Source organism: Etheostoma spectabile, unplaced genomic scaffold (genome assembly GCF_008692095.1).
Source record: "Etheostoma spectabile isolate EspeVRDwgs_2016 unplaced genomic scaffold, UIUC_Espe_1.0 scaffold397, whole genome shotgun sequence".
Taxonomy (NCBI): Eukaryota; Metazoa; Chordata; class Actinopteri; order Perciformes; family Percidae; genus Etheostoma; species Etheostoma spectabile.
The window spans coordinates 601,097-618,442 of NW_022605601.1; the positions used below are offsets into that span (position 1 = coordinate 601,097).

General features: G+C 42.8%; 1 protein-coding gene across 1 annotated transcript in view; it reads left to right on the forward strand.

Annotated features, from left to right (window-relative positions):
• The window catches only part of sorcs2 (sortilin-related VPS10 domain containing receptor 2), a 530,001-nt gene that overhangs the window by 456,441 nt on the left and 56,214 nt on the right, over positions 1 to 17,346 (forward strand). The window contains exon 11 of the mRNA XM_032511626.1: positions 195 to 297. Within this exon, the coding sequence (XP_032367517.1) occupies positions 195 to 297 (103 nt within the window). The remainder of the gene's footprint in view (positions 1 to 194; positions 298 to 17,346) is intronic.

The window sequence follows — 17,346 nt, forward strand, 5'->3', positions numbered from 1 at the left end:
AATAAAAATTGTTAAACAAAAAAAAATAACTGAACATGAGTTAAACCCACCATTTTACTGAAGTGATATTATTTTCTTATGTTAAATGCCATTGTTACAAATCCACTCTAGAGCAATCTATTAGAAGGTTGAACAGCAGAAAATTATACTTTTATCCACAAATGAAAATTTCTCTATTTGTTTGCTTTCTGCAGCCGCACTGTCACCTCCATCTCCACCTACGCTGGGCAGACAACCCCTATGTGTCCGGGACTGTTCACACGAAAGACTCTGCTCCAGGTCTCATCATGGGTGCTGGTGAGTCTCCAGAGCAAAAATAACTTTTAAATGTTTTTAAAGTCAGGTCCGTTTTTTTATATACACTACCGTTCAAAAGTTTGGGGTCACTCAAACAATTTTGTGTTTTCCTGAAAAGTCACACTTATTCACCACCATACGTTGTGAAAGGAATTATGAAAAGAAAAAGAGTCAAGACATTGACAAGGTTAGAAAAAATGATGTATTGAAATAAGATTTTTTTTACATCAAACTTTGCTTTCGTCAAAGAATCCTCCATTGCAGCAATTACAGCATTGGACGACCTTTGGCATTCTAGCTGTAATTTGTTGAGGTAATCTGGAGAAATTGCACCCCACGTTCCAGAAGCAGCTCCCACAAGTTGATATGGTTGGATGGGCACTTCTTGCGTACCATATGGTCAAGCTGCTCCCACAACAGCTCAATGGGGTTCAGATCTGGTGACTGCGCTGGCCACTCCATTACCGATAGAATACCAGCTGCCTGCTTTGCTCTAATAGTTCTTGCACAATTGGGGTGTGTTTAGGGTCATTGTCCTGTTGTAGGATGAAATTGGCTCCAATCAAGCGCTGTCCACTGGGTATGGCATGGTGTTGCAAAATGGAGTGATAGCCTTCCTTATTTAGAATCCCTTTTAACTGTACAAATCTCCCACCTTACCAGCACCAAAGCAACCCCAGACCATCATATTACTCCACCATGCTTAACAGATGGCGGTCAGGCATTCTTCCAGCATCCTTTCATTTGTTCTGCGTCTCACAAACGTTCTTCTTTGTGATCCAAACACCTCAAACTGGATTCCTCGTCCACAACACTTTTTTTCAGTCTTCCTCTGTCCAATGTCTGTGTTCTTTTGCCCATCTTAATCTTTTTCTTTATTGGCCATCTCAGATATGGCTTTTCTTTGCCACTCTGCCTGAAGCCCAGAATCCGCAGCCGCCTCTTCACTGTAGATGTTGTAGATGTCGTTTCTTGAACTAGAGACTCTAATGTACTTATTTTTTGCCCAGTTGTGCAACGCGGCCTCCACTTCTTTTTCTACTCTGGTTAGAGCCTGTTTGTGCTGTCTCTGAAGGGAGTAGTAGTACACCCTTGTAGGAAATCTTCAATTTCTTAGCATGTCTCGCATGGAATAGCCTTCATTTAAGGACAAGAATAGACTGTCGAGTTTCAGATGAAAGGTCTTTTTCTGGCCATTTTGAGCGTTAATTGACCCACAAATGTGATACTCCAGAAACTCAATCTCTCAAAGTAAGGTCAGTTTTGTAGCTTCTGTAACTACCTAAACTGTTTTCAATATGTGAACATGATTGCACAAGTGTTTTCTAATCATCAACTAGCCTTCTGACCAATGAGCAAACACATTGTACCATTAGAAACATGGAGTGATAGTTGCTGGAAATGGGCTCTATATACCTATGTAGATATTGCACCAAAAACCAGACATTTGCAGCTAGAAAGTCATTTACCACATAGCAATGTATAGAGTGTATTTTCAAAGTTAAGAATAGTTTAAAGTTATCTTCATTGAAAGTACAGTGCTTTTCCTTCAAAAATAAGGACATTTCAATGTGACCCCAAACTTTTGAACGGTAGTGTATATCCCATCATCACAAATGTTTCTCCAGGGGCTTTACAATCTTCAGATAAGAAAAAAACTCCACAAAATAAACCTTTTAACAGGGAAACCCCAGAAAGAATAATATACTATTGTTTTAAATCTATAAATATTAGGCTGTCAATCGATTAAAACATATCGCAATTAATCACTTTTTTTTTAATCTGTTCTAAATGTACTTTAAAAGGGATTTATTTTTGGATTCAACTTACTCTGGGGGTAACTCGATTCACCTAGCCAGCACATACATATAACTTCAGTCTTATCGAAAGGACTGTTACATTCTTCACACTTTCATGTTACTAGATATAACAATGATAACCAGAACTACGACGGCTCTGACAGTATTCCAAAATACACAACATTTCTTCCCGTCTTACAATAGATGTCCTTGGGAAACAACAATTGAGGGTCTACTCCAATTATTAGCTCTTGTTATAACACATTTTATTTAAAATGTTCTCAACAGTGTGTTTCTCTATGCTTCCTTACGGGTGAGGGTAGGTTACCTCGAGTCCCTGACTGTGTCCATGGGTATTATTCTGCCCCGTTGACTATTTCACCTTATAATTCAGGTGTGCAGGAGGCCGCCGCTCTTTTGTGGGGTATCGGCGGTCTGCAGGAACATCAATCTTTTTGTTCTCATATGGAGAGCTTGTTTCTGGTGCTGATGCTGTTGCTTTTTAACACTGTCCTTTACTGCTGATGGTTTCAAGACATCAAAAGTGGTTCTCAGATCCCTCTTAAACATCAGACTGGCAGGAGATCTTTGTTGTTGCATGTGGACTGTTGCAGAAGTTTAACATTAATGCGTGCAGTCTCTGATGCAGTGTTCCTTGTGATGCTTTCAATGCATTTTATTGTCTGGGCAAACCTTTCTGCAAAGCCATTTGTTGCAAGATGGTATGGAGCTGAATTAATGTGTTGCACTCCTCCTCACTTCTCTATTGTCTTCTCTGTGGGGGTTGACCTCATGATAGCACACGATGCCATGGCTCCTGTGTAAACTCCCAGGGATGAAGAGGAGCTTGTGACAATATAAACAACTTTAGCCATCTCTATAATCTCTTTTTTCACACCCAAGTATTCCATAGATGCCTTGAAAAACTAAAAAATTTCCATACCGACGCTTAAGCTATATTCTTCCAGTCTCTGAAGAGTTGCATCCAAGTTGTGCAGATGCTCTTCATCATCTGCTCCAGTGCACAGGAAATTGTCTAGGTAGCACTACACTCCCTTCACCCTTCTTAGGATTTAATCCATAGCTGGTTGGAACAATGCTGGAGCTGATCTGATACCAAAAGGCAGTCTGTACTATCTGAAATGTCCTTCATGGTTATTTTTAGTCAGCATTTCACATGCATTTCTAAATTAGCCTAATTGAGTTTAATTTTGCTGGATTTTTGTCCCCCACTTAGTTTAGAAAACGAGTCAGGATTTAGTGTTACCTTAAATTAAACCGTCCTTCTTTTGAAATGGAACAAATAACCCACCACAACATTTGTGAAAGGTGGCTCATTAGGTAGGAGCCTGTCACTTGAAAGATCTGCCATAATCTGACAGCCAATGTTGACATGCTGAATCTTGCAGACTACACACTTGGATAGGATGTTCCAGATTGCTGTATGGGATCTTACCCAGCTGCTACAGAATTTGATTCACCGGGAGAAGGAGAAGGCCCAATAACCCCAATGGGTCAAAGATAGAACTTACCATAGAAGGGACCCTGACTTCTTGTCAATGGCTTGTTCTGAATGACAACTCTGAACTCCTAGAGCCCTCTGTGTCCTTTCCCAGGTCAAGCTCTTTAACCTGTTTGATCCTGTTTTCTTCAGGCACAGAAGCATGTATGCCATGCCTGGCTATTAGAGATTCACTTGGGCAGATTGAATGTTTCCACCTCCATGCTTCCCGGTTGGGATGGTGTTCTTGGGGTTGTACTCATCCTTCTTCTTCCTCCAAACACAGCTAGTGGAGTTTAGACCAAAAAGCTTTATTTCTGTCTCATCAGACTACATGACCTTCTCCTATTCCTCCTCTGGATCATCCAGATGGTCATTGGCAAACTTCAGACGGGCCTGGACATGCTCTGGCTTGAGCAGAAGGACCTTGTGTGCGCTGCAGAATTTGAATCCATGACTGCATAGTGTGTTACTAATGGTTTTCTATGAGACTGTGGTCCCAGCTCTCTTCAGGTCATTGCCCAGGTCCTGTTGTGTAGTTCTGGGCTGATCCCTCACCTTCCACATGATTATTGATGCCCCATGACATGTAATCTTGCATGGAGCCCCGGACCGAGGGATATTGACCGTCATCTTGAACTTCTTCCATTTTCTAATAATTGCGCCGACAGTTTTTGCCTTCTCACCAAGCTGCTTGTCTATTGTCCTGTAGCCCATCCCAGCCTTGTGCAGGTCTACAATTTTATCCCTGATGTCCTTACACAGCTCTCTGGTCTTGGCCATTGTGGAGAGGTTGTAGTCTGTTTGATTGAGTGTGTGGACAGGTGTCTTTTATACAGGTAACAAGTTCAAACAGTTGCAGGCAATACAGGTAATGAGTGGAGAACAGGAGGGCTTCTTAATGAAAAACAGGTCTGTGATAGCCGGAATTCTTACTAGTTGGTAGGTGATCAAATACTTCTGTCATAAATAAAATGTAAAAAAATAAAATGCTAATTAAATGTTTAAAAATCATCAAATGGATTTTTGTTTTAGATTCTGTCTCTCACAGTTGAAGTGTACCTATGATTAAAAAAAATTACAGACCTCTACATGCTTTGTAAGTAGGAAAACTTTCAAAATCAGCAGTGTATCAAATACTTGTTTTCCCCACTCATCAACATAAACATTTAGTATCACAGTGCTTGTTGTTTCTGGGTTGAAGTCTGCTAGATTGTCCTCAGCACACCTCCTGAGCTTTTAGCTAGTACAACATGGTGATGATGTTACACCAAATAAGAGAACACAGAATGAAAATTCTGTGATCCCTCATCTTTGGACTGAGGTCCCCCCTTGTGGCCACCACAGATATCGCAGCAAGTTGCGGGCTTTCGCTGGAACTTGGTGAAACATGCTTTCAATATCAGATATGAAAGCAAATGGTTCCTGTCTAAACCTCAGGAGCACACCGATGAGGTAACTTGTAAGGTCTGGTCCCTGTATGAGCTGTGAGTTCAAGGACATTCCTTGAAACGTGGCTGCACAGGCAGACACAACTCTTATCTTGTTGGTTTTTTTGGGTGGTAGACCCCATGGTGCTGGAAGTACCATGTTATGCCACAGTTTCTGTTGATGCATTCCATTGGAAGAATTTCTGTATTACCGTTCTGTAGCATTTCCTCCATAAACTTGACATAGTCCTGATGTTAGTATAGTTGTGAAACCAATAAGGGGGGCTCCTTAGTAATTCAGGACTTTGATAAATACAATGAAGAAATCATGAGACAAATTGGGAATGATGTATTCTACAGGAAGCTCTGTAAAGACCCCACGCTGAGTTTCCAAAAGAAGAGTATGTATGTAATGTATACAGTATACGTAATGTATTTACTGTAATAAATCAGAAAATTACTCCAATTTGTCATCAGATATTAAGGAAACTTTTTAAGTTGAAATACTATTTTTTCTGACATCAATGCTAATGCCAGGATTTTGTCCTTTTAAAATTTCTGTTTCTGTTTTCTGATTTTTGTTGGTGTTTTGGCCTGTGTGTAATTATCAGTTTGATAGACAGGCCTGGTTGCCAGATATACCTGTCAAATGTAAACAAAGCATGAAAGCCAACCAAACAAACAGGATCAACAGAGATACAGTGGATTCTACCCGACGCAAAAAAACGGCATGTTTCAAACCGTTGCGTGACCAGAGACTTAACATACCCCGGGTAAATATTGGAGATGGATTTGAAAGATGGAAACACCTTAGAGCCCAAAAGGATGGAGAGTTGGCTACATAATTTCCTTCCTACAGGTAAGCATTAGCTTCAGGCTAATTTATCAAGGCTACAGGGGATGGGCATTTTATGTAATTTCAACATTTATGTACTCACAGAAGTATATAGCTAGAGTACCTGAGTTGGTAACTTGCAAAAGCAATTGAGACACAGCCAGTAAAGTGATCCTGACTGGTCCTGGCTAACGCAGCCATGCTCACCCTGCTAACTGCTAACGTTACCGGAGGACCAGGTAAGTGGGCAACGGCTGTTGACAACGTGTAGCCTGTTAAGCGACTGTAGCCGACAACGGTGAGTTATTTTATCCAAGAGAGGGAGGCTGTAAAATGGGAAGAGAGGACCGTAAGTTTGCAGCGTGTTTAGCGATTGTTGCCATAATTCTAGATAAGCCAATTAAGTGTGTTTAGTCGGGTGGAGAAGACGGCAAGGTATTATTGTTTTTAGCGGTTCCTACTGTAATTATAAGCCGAGAAATTGTGTCTGTCAGTTTGGTACAGAGCACAACGTGAGCACGGGCTTTTATGGACGGGTTTGTGGACATGGGAACCTCTGCAAAGTTTGAGTCGGGGGGGCGGGGGAGACGAATCTCTCCAGTATTTTGTACTGTAAAAATATATATATTTTAAACCCTAGCTGTCAGTATTACATATTGCACCTTTAAGAGCAAATCGTCAAACCACCTAATGAATTCCTTACAAACCTAGCTGAATTTGTGCCAACACTGACCTACTTTAAGTTTGAAAAGGATTACCATCTCCAGGTTAGTGGTTGTGCAATAGGCAGTACGATAGCTCCAAATTATGCAAATCCATATGTGGGTAATTTTTAAGAATAAATCATTAACAGCCCTGCAGAGAATCCATTTATTGATAAGATTGTGAAATGGTACAGATACATTGACATCTTTTGTCTATTTAAGGTAAAAAGGATTCATTAACAGAGTTAACAAGACTTCTCAATGAGAAAGATCCCTATTAATAGTTTACTATGGAATCTGCTGTAGACAAAGTTAATTTCCTTGATTTGTGGATTGAGAATTCGGGTACATTATGCAACACGCTATACAGGAAAGATACAGACAGAAACACCTTATTACTTGCAAACAGTTACCACCTTAGATCCCAGAAACAAAGCCTACCAAAAAGTAAATTCTTCAGACTGAGATGCATTTGGTATTCCACAGAGGATTTTATTGGCAAATCGAGGGATATGAAACAAAGGTTTTTGGAACCTAGGTTTAGTTTTTTTTTCAGCAAATTTTGTGCATGAAGCTTATGATTTGGCATTGCTATTTACTGGGTTCCATTGTAATAAAAACATGCATATATTGGCATCAGATCCTACAATATCCAAGGATCTTAGAGAACCACCCCTGATAGTTCACTGTAGAGGACACAATCTCAGAGATAGCCTTGTGCATGCAGATATTAAAATGGAGAGGAAAAAAAGTACACCAAGGTTAAAAACTCTTCTGAGAGGATGCTATGAATGCAGAGGATTTGCTCAATGTAACAACTTGGTAAAATGCAGCCAATTCACTCATCCACACACCAAAGAAAAGTACCTGATCAAAGATAACATAACATGCATTGACGATTTCAGACCCTTTTTAGTGGGGCTCAAGCCCCAAATCAATTTTAGTGCTTCAGTTTAGAGTTTTGGAACTGTTCTGCTATTGACAGAGGACAAACAATTACAGGTTCAGAGGGCTTGCAACAGGTTTAATATCCTGCGTCTCTGTCGCCGATGCTATGCACCTGTAACCCAGTCAAGGAAAGGTTTAACAAAAACACAGTTTTGCCTATCGGGGGTGGTTGTGCCTTGTGCTTTGGCTGAGTCTCTATCTAATCTGTCAGAGGGAGAGCAGGAGTGCGGTTGTGATGTTTAACACTTGTGGTCCTCAGAGAAGAATTTGGACCCCAAATTTAAACGTAAGCAACAAAAATGGCTGAATGTTGCCACGTTATTACCATAACTTGTGCAGTGTCAGGGTTAGTTCCATCATAGTGTTAATAGTGTCAAACATTACCTAACGTTGTTGTAGTTAGCTCAGAGATTATCGGGTAATGAAATTACTGATTTACAGTAGTGCAGGGGTTAAAACTTTTGCAGGGCACTGTATCCATGCAACATTCTCATTAGGGGCTGAGCCCCCTTAAAGTCTGATTCTAGAATTTCCCCTGAACACATGTAATACTCCTCATGTCAAATACATGATAAAATGCTCCTGTGGGTAAAAATATAAATCATATATATAATACAAGAGTTAAATTAAGGAGGAACGACAGAGAACACCCTATTGAAGTACAATTTAATAATTTTAAACATGACATCTCATCATTTAGATTCATAGCCATTGAAAGAATGACTCTCCCAGAAAGAGGAGGAGCTGAGATAAAGCTGTGGTACACAAGGTATACATGTATCAGATTGATTTATAAATCATTTCTCTTCCTACAAAAAACTCAGTTGTCCATTGAAATACATCTGTTGTTTTTACTTCACGTCCGTTTGGGTTATTTCTTATAGAGTCCGAAAATTAATCCCATTGACATCCAGGCAAGGCTTAATCCCTCAAAGCATTGCATACATAATCCACTGTGCTCCAATAATTTTTGACTATCCTAATTTTTTCCGCAGCAACTTTTCTTACTTAATGTAGGGACAACTTGTTAAAAGCTCACCATGTCCAACCTTAACATACAAGGCTATCCAAAGAATGAGGCTTATAGAAAGTGAAAAACGATTTATCCTACGGATGTGCCACAAAAAGAGTGGGTGGCAGTAGCTCAGTCAGTATGTAGTTGGATTGGGAACCATGCCAGTTTACCTCCTGTGCACTGTCAAGGTGCTCTTGAGCATGGCACCGAACCCCCAACTGCTCGGGGGCTTCTTTCATGGGCAGCCTCCTCACTCTCTCTAATAGTACATGTATAGGACCTGAGCATTTGTGTGTAATTCAGGCCTGTGTGTAAAGTGTATAATAACAGTGTAAATTGTCATTTCCCCTTGCCGGACTAATAAAGTATACATCATTTATTATATTTATTTTGACTTGGATAGGCTAAGATTGACTTGCAGGACCTGCATACAGGTCATGCAGGTTGTTTAAAGGGGTTCCAGGAATTGGCTGCACCATGACATGCCTTGCAGGCGATTTTTCAGTTTGACAGAAAGTGACCCATGCCAGCAGAGAAAAGAGAAGGTCAAAACAGATTCCAGAACAATGGGCACACTGATTGTCAAACTGATATTAAAGGCTTTTTCAAGAGTCACTTTCTTTGAGTAATTTCTTCTGTGCTGCTTTATTTCTTAATCCACACACAAGCCTGTCCCTTAAAGTGCCCATATTATGCCCATTTTCAGACTCATAATTGTATTTTGAGGTTGAATCAGAATGAGAAGGTTTACAACATATTTTTGTTGTGCCGCACATTGCTCCAGATCCTGTTTTCACACTGTCTGTTTAGGTCTCGGTTTTAGCTACAGAATGAGACATCTCACTTTTTTAAGCTACAGAGTGAGACATCTCACTACACTATCTTTGTTGGGAGTCGCACATCCGCAGTAGCTAGGTAAGATCAAGATCAGCTAGATACCTCTTTCTCCAACTTTGGTCAGTACAAGGCAGAATTAGCTGGGAGACTTGTGGAATACCTGCAGAACAGGGACATGTAAGTAGTTCTTTTGTAGATTATGGTGGACTAGTGTGTGTTGTAGCAGTGTTTTGCCATTGAGAACAAGCCAGCATGCTAGCCACCTCATCTCAGATAGTGATGTAGAAAGCCGTTTAGATTTTGAACAGCTCACCCAGAGACTGAAGGAAGAGGACATTTAGAAACCTGTATCTCACTCAGAACAGCATGGATAGTTTTGTATGCGTGTGGAAGCATCAGAGACACAAAATAACATCCCATTCGCAGTGCTCCCATAACTTGCGTAATGCTGCAAAAAACCCACTTACAAACTCACCCTCTGCTTGATTCTGTTTGTGGAATTGGAATCATTCAGGGGCTTGGGGGAAAAATGTTTTGTCAGTGTCCATAATTTCTTTGAAGAATTTAATCCCTGGCTTTGCTGGCTGTAGTAGATTGCTTAACAAGTTAAAAGTTTTTGGACCCATCACACTCAGAAAAGTAGACACTAACTTCTCATAATTTATAGCGATGGGGACACCGTAGGGTTAGCTAGGAAAGAACCAGGTTGGGCGTTAACATTCCCCCCCCGCATTTTAGTTTCTCTCCTTCACCTGACCATGACTAACATTAATTAACCTTAACTCAGGGATGGGCAACATTTGTGATAAAGAGGGCCACAAATATTTTATCCTCATTACCTGATGGCCAGATTGTGACTGCGGACTTCCACCAGTAGAATGCTGTAACTCTTATCTCAATTAGCCTATCTAGTACACAGAAGCTACCAAATTAATGAAAATAACTGAATATATACTGTAATCAAAGTTATTTTTACCAGCATGTATATTTATTATATTGACATGCATTTAGTAATGCTTTTAGTCATTTAATGAACACAGAAACAAAAGATTTACATTCCTAAATAAAGATTGTCAGTCATTCCATTCATAGAAAGAAAGAAAAGAGACAGATCAAATGTGCTTTGTTGTTAGGCAAACGTTTAGCTGGACAAAAACTACTGGGCAGTTCAGTGCTTGTTTCTTTTTTAGCCATATTGCTTTTTAAAACTTTCTTGTGGTAGTAGTAGTTTCCCGTTTACTGCACTGGACTCTATCTCCGCCTCAAAACAGACATGACACCTGTCACATACTTGGCCATCGCAGACTGACGTTGGGTTAACTGGGTCTCAACTTTTTATGTTTTGTTTTCCGGCTCCCCACATCACCCGCCACAGTAGGCTACTAAGTGGTTGTGTTTTCATCAAAAGTGGGTTGGGAAGTCAATAGATCACTTTTCTGTCACCAGTTATGCCTTGACAAAAACGTCAACATTGTTTTCAAAAAACAAAATGGTCTATTCCGTTACGAACAAAATAGTCAAAGCACTTTGTGTCAGAGCTCTGTGGCTCTGCGTTCTCATTAAAGGGACCGATTGAGCCAATACAGTAACTTCAGCCATTTTAGGGCTCTTGGTTATATGGCGCTTTTGTAATGAGCTCGCTGCACAGCACGTACAGCTCAGCACACACGGTGAAAACGTCCATGCACCAGCAACACCTTTTAGTGCGCATGCGCCAACGTGCATGCAGCCTGTTGTAGTTGCTCCGTCTTCAGTCTTCTTACTTTAACTTTAATTGTCTTTTTTGTTTCTTTTCAACCGTCTTTTTTTTGTTTCTTACGTGTGTGACTTCCAACACTAAGTCACAACTTTACTACACTCTCCCAAATATGCGAGTTGGGAATTTTGGAAACCATGGCACCGTCGCGAAGCAACTTAAGGCCCGCTTTGTTTACACTCGGGACCAGCTGATTGCGCTGAAGCCGAACAAGGCGCCGTCTTGGGCGCCCCGGCCCAGACATCCCCACGGAAATCTGGAGAGGACACATCGAGGATGCAGAGGTGGAATGAAACGGCGAGGGAAGAGAGAGGGGTCCAGCAACGAAGGCTTAGGAGAAGGAGTTTAAGCCGTGTCTCCCCTCTCTCTCATGGGCAATGTAGGTCATGGCTAGTAAGATGGACGAGCTAACAGCTTAGTCCGGAGTCAGCGGGAGACAGGGAGTGTAGTCTAATGTGCTTCACGGAGACTTGGCTACACTCGGACATTCCCGACCACAACGTCTCCACAACGGCTTTCAGACTGTTCGGGCCGACAGGGACTGCACCGAGAGCGTAAGCGTAAAGCGGGGGGGCTTGCCGTTCTAGTTAACAACAGATGTGTAATCCCGTCACATTACGGTTAAACAGCGTATCTGTAGCCCGACATTGAACTGCTCGCTGTGGGACTCCGGCCATATTATCTGCCACGTGAAATCTCACATCCATCGCCGTTGCTGTTTACATTCCGCCCTCTGCCAACACGACGTCGGCGTGTAACGCACCCACACCGCCATGCCCCAACTCCAGACTCAACACCCGAGTGCCCTCATTGTGATCTCGGGTGACTTCAACCATGTCACCATGACCTCCACACTAACTAACTTCACCCAGTACGTGAGCTGCCTACCAAGAGGAGAGGACCTTGGACCTGCTGTTGCTAATGTCGGGACGCATACAGCTCTTCCCCCCTCCCCCCACTGGGCAGATCCGACCACAACCGGTTCACATCAAACCCTGCTATGTGCCTCTGTGAAAAGGCAACCTGACCTCAAGGACATGAGAGATGGTCGGAGGAGGCCTATGAGACACTTCAGGGATGTTTTGAGGTGACAGACTGGGATGCCTCTGTGACCACATGGAGAGGACATAGATGGGCTGACTGAGTGTATCTCAATTACTAAACTTCTGTGTGGACTGCACTGTCCCAGCAAGGACTGTTCAGTTACCCAAACAACAAACCGTGGGTAACAAAGGCCATCAAGAACATCCTGAATGCTAGAGGAGGGCTTTCAGAGCTGGAATAGGGAGGATAGGGCCATTCAGGGGGACCTAGGTGAAGATCAGAGGACTAAGGAGAATACAGGAGGAAGGGAGCGTAAATCCCGCAAACAACTGAGGAGTCTGGAGCGATGAGGACACTCACTGGTTTAGACCAGCTGAGCAGAGAGGTTGAAGGCAGCTTGGACAGGGCCAACGAACTCAATCTGTCTTTAACAGATTTGATGCTCTGCTCCTGCCCATCCCCCCATTAACACAACTGCTGTCTCACCTCCAACCCCACTACTTCCCCCTCCCCCCCTCACTGTCCCTTGTCCTCCTCCAGGAGGACCTACCTCCCCCTCCTCTAGCCCTCCGTTAACACCTCTCTCCAGCCTGACTCCCCCTCCCCACCCCACCTGTGACCTCTGTGTGCCTCACTGCTGACCAGGTGAGAAGACAGCTGACCAGACTCCACTCTAATAAGGCTGCAGGCCTGATGGTATCCATCCTGGGTGCTCAAAGCCTGTGCCTCTCAGCTATGTGGAGTCTTTCACCATGTCTCAACGGAGCCTTAGTCTCCAAGGGTCCCCATGCTGGTGGAAGACATCTTGCCTCGTTCCTGTGCAAAGACGCCACGTCCCAGTGACGCCAAGGACTACAGCCGTGGCACTGACCTCCACATTATGAAGACCCTGGAGAGACTGTTTCTGGAACAGTGCGGCCCATGGTGAGACCTCTCCTGGACCCCCTCCAGTTCGCCTACCAGCCCCGGTTGGGAGTTGAGGACGCCATCATCTCCTGCTCAACCGCATCTACCCCACCTGGACAGGCCGGCAAGCACGGTGAGGGTCATGTTTTTTGACTTTCCGTGCTTTCAACACCATCCGCCGGCCCTGCTGGGTGAGAAGCTGACAGCGATGAAGGGGGATCCCCCCCTCGTGTCCTGGATTGTTGACTACCTGACTGGCAGACCACAGTATGTGCGCCTGCAACACTGTGTATCAGACAGAGTGTCAGCAACACCGGGCCCCGCAGGACTGTCCTCTCTCCCTTCCTCTCACCATCTACCCACAGACTTCAACTACCACACGAGTCTGCCTGCCATCTTCAGAAGTTTCTGATACTCTCTGTGTGTATTATCAGCGAGGGGGACGGCGAGTACAGAGCTGTGTGGGGGACTTTTCACATGGAGTGAGCAGAACCATCTACAGCTCAATGTGACAAAGCAAGGAGCTGGTGGTGGATCTAAGGAGAGCCAAGGCAGCAGTGAGCCCTGTTTCCTCCGGGGGTCAGTGTGGACATCGTGGAGGACTACAAATACCTGGATGCACTTGGACAATAAACTGGACTGCCAAGAACACTCAAGCCCTCTACGAAGGCCAAAGCCGTCTCTATTTTCTGAGGAGGCTGAGGTCCTTCAACATCTGCAGGACAATGCTGAAGATGTTTTATGAGTCTGTGTGGCCAGTGCTATCCTCTTTGCTGTTGCATGCTGGGGCAGCGGCTGAGGGTAGCGGACGCCAACAGACTCAACAAACTGATTGCAAGGCCAGTGACGTCGTGGGGGTGATCTGGACTCTCTGTCGGGGGTGTCAGATAGGAGGATGCGTCCAAACTCATGCCATCTTGGACATGTCTCGCACCCTCCATGGCTTGTTGCTCAATCACAGGAGCACTTCAGTGACAGACTCATTCTCCCAAAATGCACTACGAGCCCACAGGAAGTCATTCCTGCTGTGGCCATCAAACTTTTAACTCCTCCCTCTAAGTTCTGACACACACACACACACACACACACACACACACACACACACACACACACACACACACACACACACACACACACACACACACAGAGAGGTTGAAACTGGACAATATTATCTGTATTATCTGTTTTGTGCAATAACACTGGCCTGACATGTGTGCAATCTCAAATCCCCAATATTATTATTATTATTATATTTAACTTTTCACCATTCCAAATCCTAATATGTGAATTATGAAATAATGTAATAACATTCCTTTATGTAAATACCGTACGTATCCAATTCCTTATTTTCTTTATTTCTTGTATTTCTACACTATTTTATATATTGTTCAACTACAACACAGAGTTTCCCTTCGGGGATCAATAAAGTATTTCTGATTCTGATTCTGATTCTGATATTACCTGGACAGTGTGCGTCGGCAGAGAAAAGCAGAATAAAACTCCTCCATTGCTGACAGCAAGGATCAGTCCAGGGTTCCCTGTCGCCACTTTTTGTTATGTTCTTTACTCTTTCGTGTTAATAGATATAATAATGATAACCCGGACTTTGACGGATTATTAACCGTTTATTAGTCAGCATACAGCAGCATGGCTAACACCTACACAGAAACTAAAGTTACCCACAATCCATGAGGTGTATGTTAACTACAGACCTGACAGTAGCCCAAAATTCACAAGAACCATCTGGTAGTGCTTTAATACTGACCCTGTGTATTTGTTATGGTTGCATTAAACTCATCAAAAACTAGTGAGTCGGTTTTGCTAACACAGGAAGTGTAACAACATTCAACATCTGCGTTTGTCTTGCAGCTTTTTAGTTTGCCAAGCTGCCGCCAACAATTCCGCAAAGCTGCTGCCAACAAATAAAAGTCACCCTTCCCCCCACTACCACCATTCTTTCCATTCGGTAAATTGCTTAATGGAACATGCTGACTTATTGGGACTTTAGCTTATTCACCATATCCCCCAGCGTTAGATAAGTTGTTACATACCCTCATATACATATCTCCGAGCGTGCTGTAACTATCTGACGCCACCAGCATTAGGTAATTCTTGCGTGTACAAATAACAAGGTCACATGAGATACAGCCAGATTCTAACCGAAAACTAACTGGGAACTATATTCTCAGAAAGGCAAAGCACTGCTACTTGGGCGGAGTGATTACATAGACAATTAAAGAAAGAGTGATTAGCGCAACACCGGAAAACACAATTACTTCTGGCAACAAAACCAATGTTTAGCTAGCTAGTTGTGAACAAGACTAGTGACTATGGCTGACTTTGGTAAATGGTCGGAGGATTTTTACTTGGTATCAAACCATGATCCAAAACCATATCTTTTTGAGCCAGAATACACAGACGAGGAGTTACAAATTTTGGACGCTGATAGACAAAAATGCTGAACAGACTGAGGTCGAGGGGAGACTTAGAACAAACACGGACTGGTGGTGTATATGTGGAACAGGCCAACCAACCTATGCCAACAGAAAACGAGCAATTCTGAACAAACTCCAGACAAACTATCTGCTCCGTGACCGGGCTTCTCAGGTGCGGCGAGCAAATCACTCCGCCTAAGTAGCAGAAATACTAGTGCTTATCTTTTGTGAGGATATAGTTCCGAGTTAGTATGCAGTTAGAAGATGGCTGTGTCTCATGTGACCTTGTTATTTGTACACCACCCTGTGACTACACAAATCACATGTAAATAGGAACATGTTGGCGTTATTTTGTCACTTATTTGGAGCTGTAGCTAGTTGGAACCAGTTAACTGCAGGATCTTTGCTAGGCTAAGCTAATGCTGGAGGCATCAGACAGAGTTAGAGCATGCACGGAGAGAGGGTATGTATCGACTTGTCTTACTCTGGGGGATACGGTAAATAAGATAAAGTCCCAATAAGTCACCATGTTCCTTTAAAGAATAATCAAAAAGTAAAGCCCCTAAATTAGTTCCAAGAAGGAAATCCTCAAACCTACTGTACTGCATTTGACTTTGTGTCTGTTTGGTTATTTACTGGCTAGTCTCCTCACATTGGTTCTCTTGACTTCTATGTTCTTTCCTGACGTTTTAGGGGTCCAAGCCCAAGGTGTGGGAACTGCGATAGCAAAGCTATGCTGTTCACACAGCAGGGCTTTGGAACCCTATTGTAATTGCAAAGATTATTATTTTTCCGTTTGTAAAAGTCACAAGAATCTCCTGATATAGGCTATGCCCATTCCGCCTAGAATTTTACGCGCGAAAATTGCAGTATATCATAGGCAAGTTTATTTCTAATGACGGCTCATCCGATTTTTACAAAATTTTGAGGGTACCATGTATGGCCACTCCTGAGGCCACGCCAACAGTGGGGTACTGATTTGTCAAAGTGGGCGTGGCCTATGGCACCCACGTTTGGATTGACCACCTTACACCAATGTGATCAACTTCAAATTTATATGGTAGATGTACAATGGGTCAGGGACCTCACATACCAAATTTTAATATGTGGAACACTAGGTGGTGCTATAATCACGTCAAATATGTCTTTGCATACATCTCCCACATTACACATTAGAAAACCTTACATCCATGTTCGTTGAATAGAGCTGAATGTGGTGATATATGCCACACCCCTTTCTGCTAAGAAGCTTTTTCAAAGTATGGTGCAATGTGCAAAACCAATTTTTTTCAACCAATTCTTCCTAGGCCATGCAACCAATCTGCATGAAACCTGGTGTGTAGCATCTCCAGATGGACCTGACCAAAAGATCAAAAGAATTTTAAACTGTGCTAAATTGCATAGTGTGCATAGTTTAACGTTTCAAAATTAACAAATTTTCGTAGCTAGTCACAAAAAATCAAACTTTGGCATATCTTGGCCAAATTAATAGGTATCAGAGCAAAACCTGTTATTGTTCAACATCCCACTCCGATGCTTAGTACCAAATGAGGCGATGATCGACCATTAGGAGAGTGTTACAATCAACATTTTGCCATAACTCCTTGGATATAAGTGGCACATTTGCAATTGTGCTTTCTCTGCCATGGTAATTTCTATCAACATAAAACTTGTGATGCTTGTTTGACATGCCACTCTGAGGCTCTATAACACATTTGGTGAAGATTGGCCATTAGGGGGTGCTATCATCAACGTTTACGAGTTTTCTTTTACTCAATCAATGTTAATGGCAATGTACCACAGACTTTGCAGCTCACACCTCTCGGTTGCCTCCCCCCG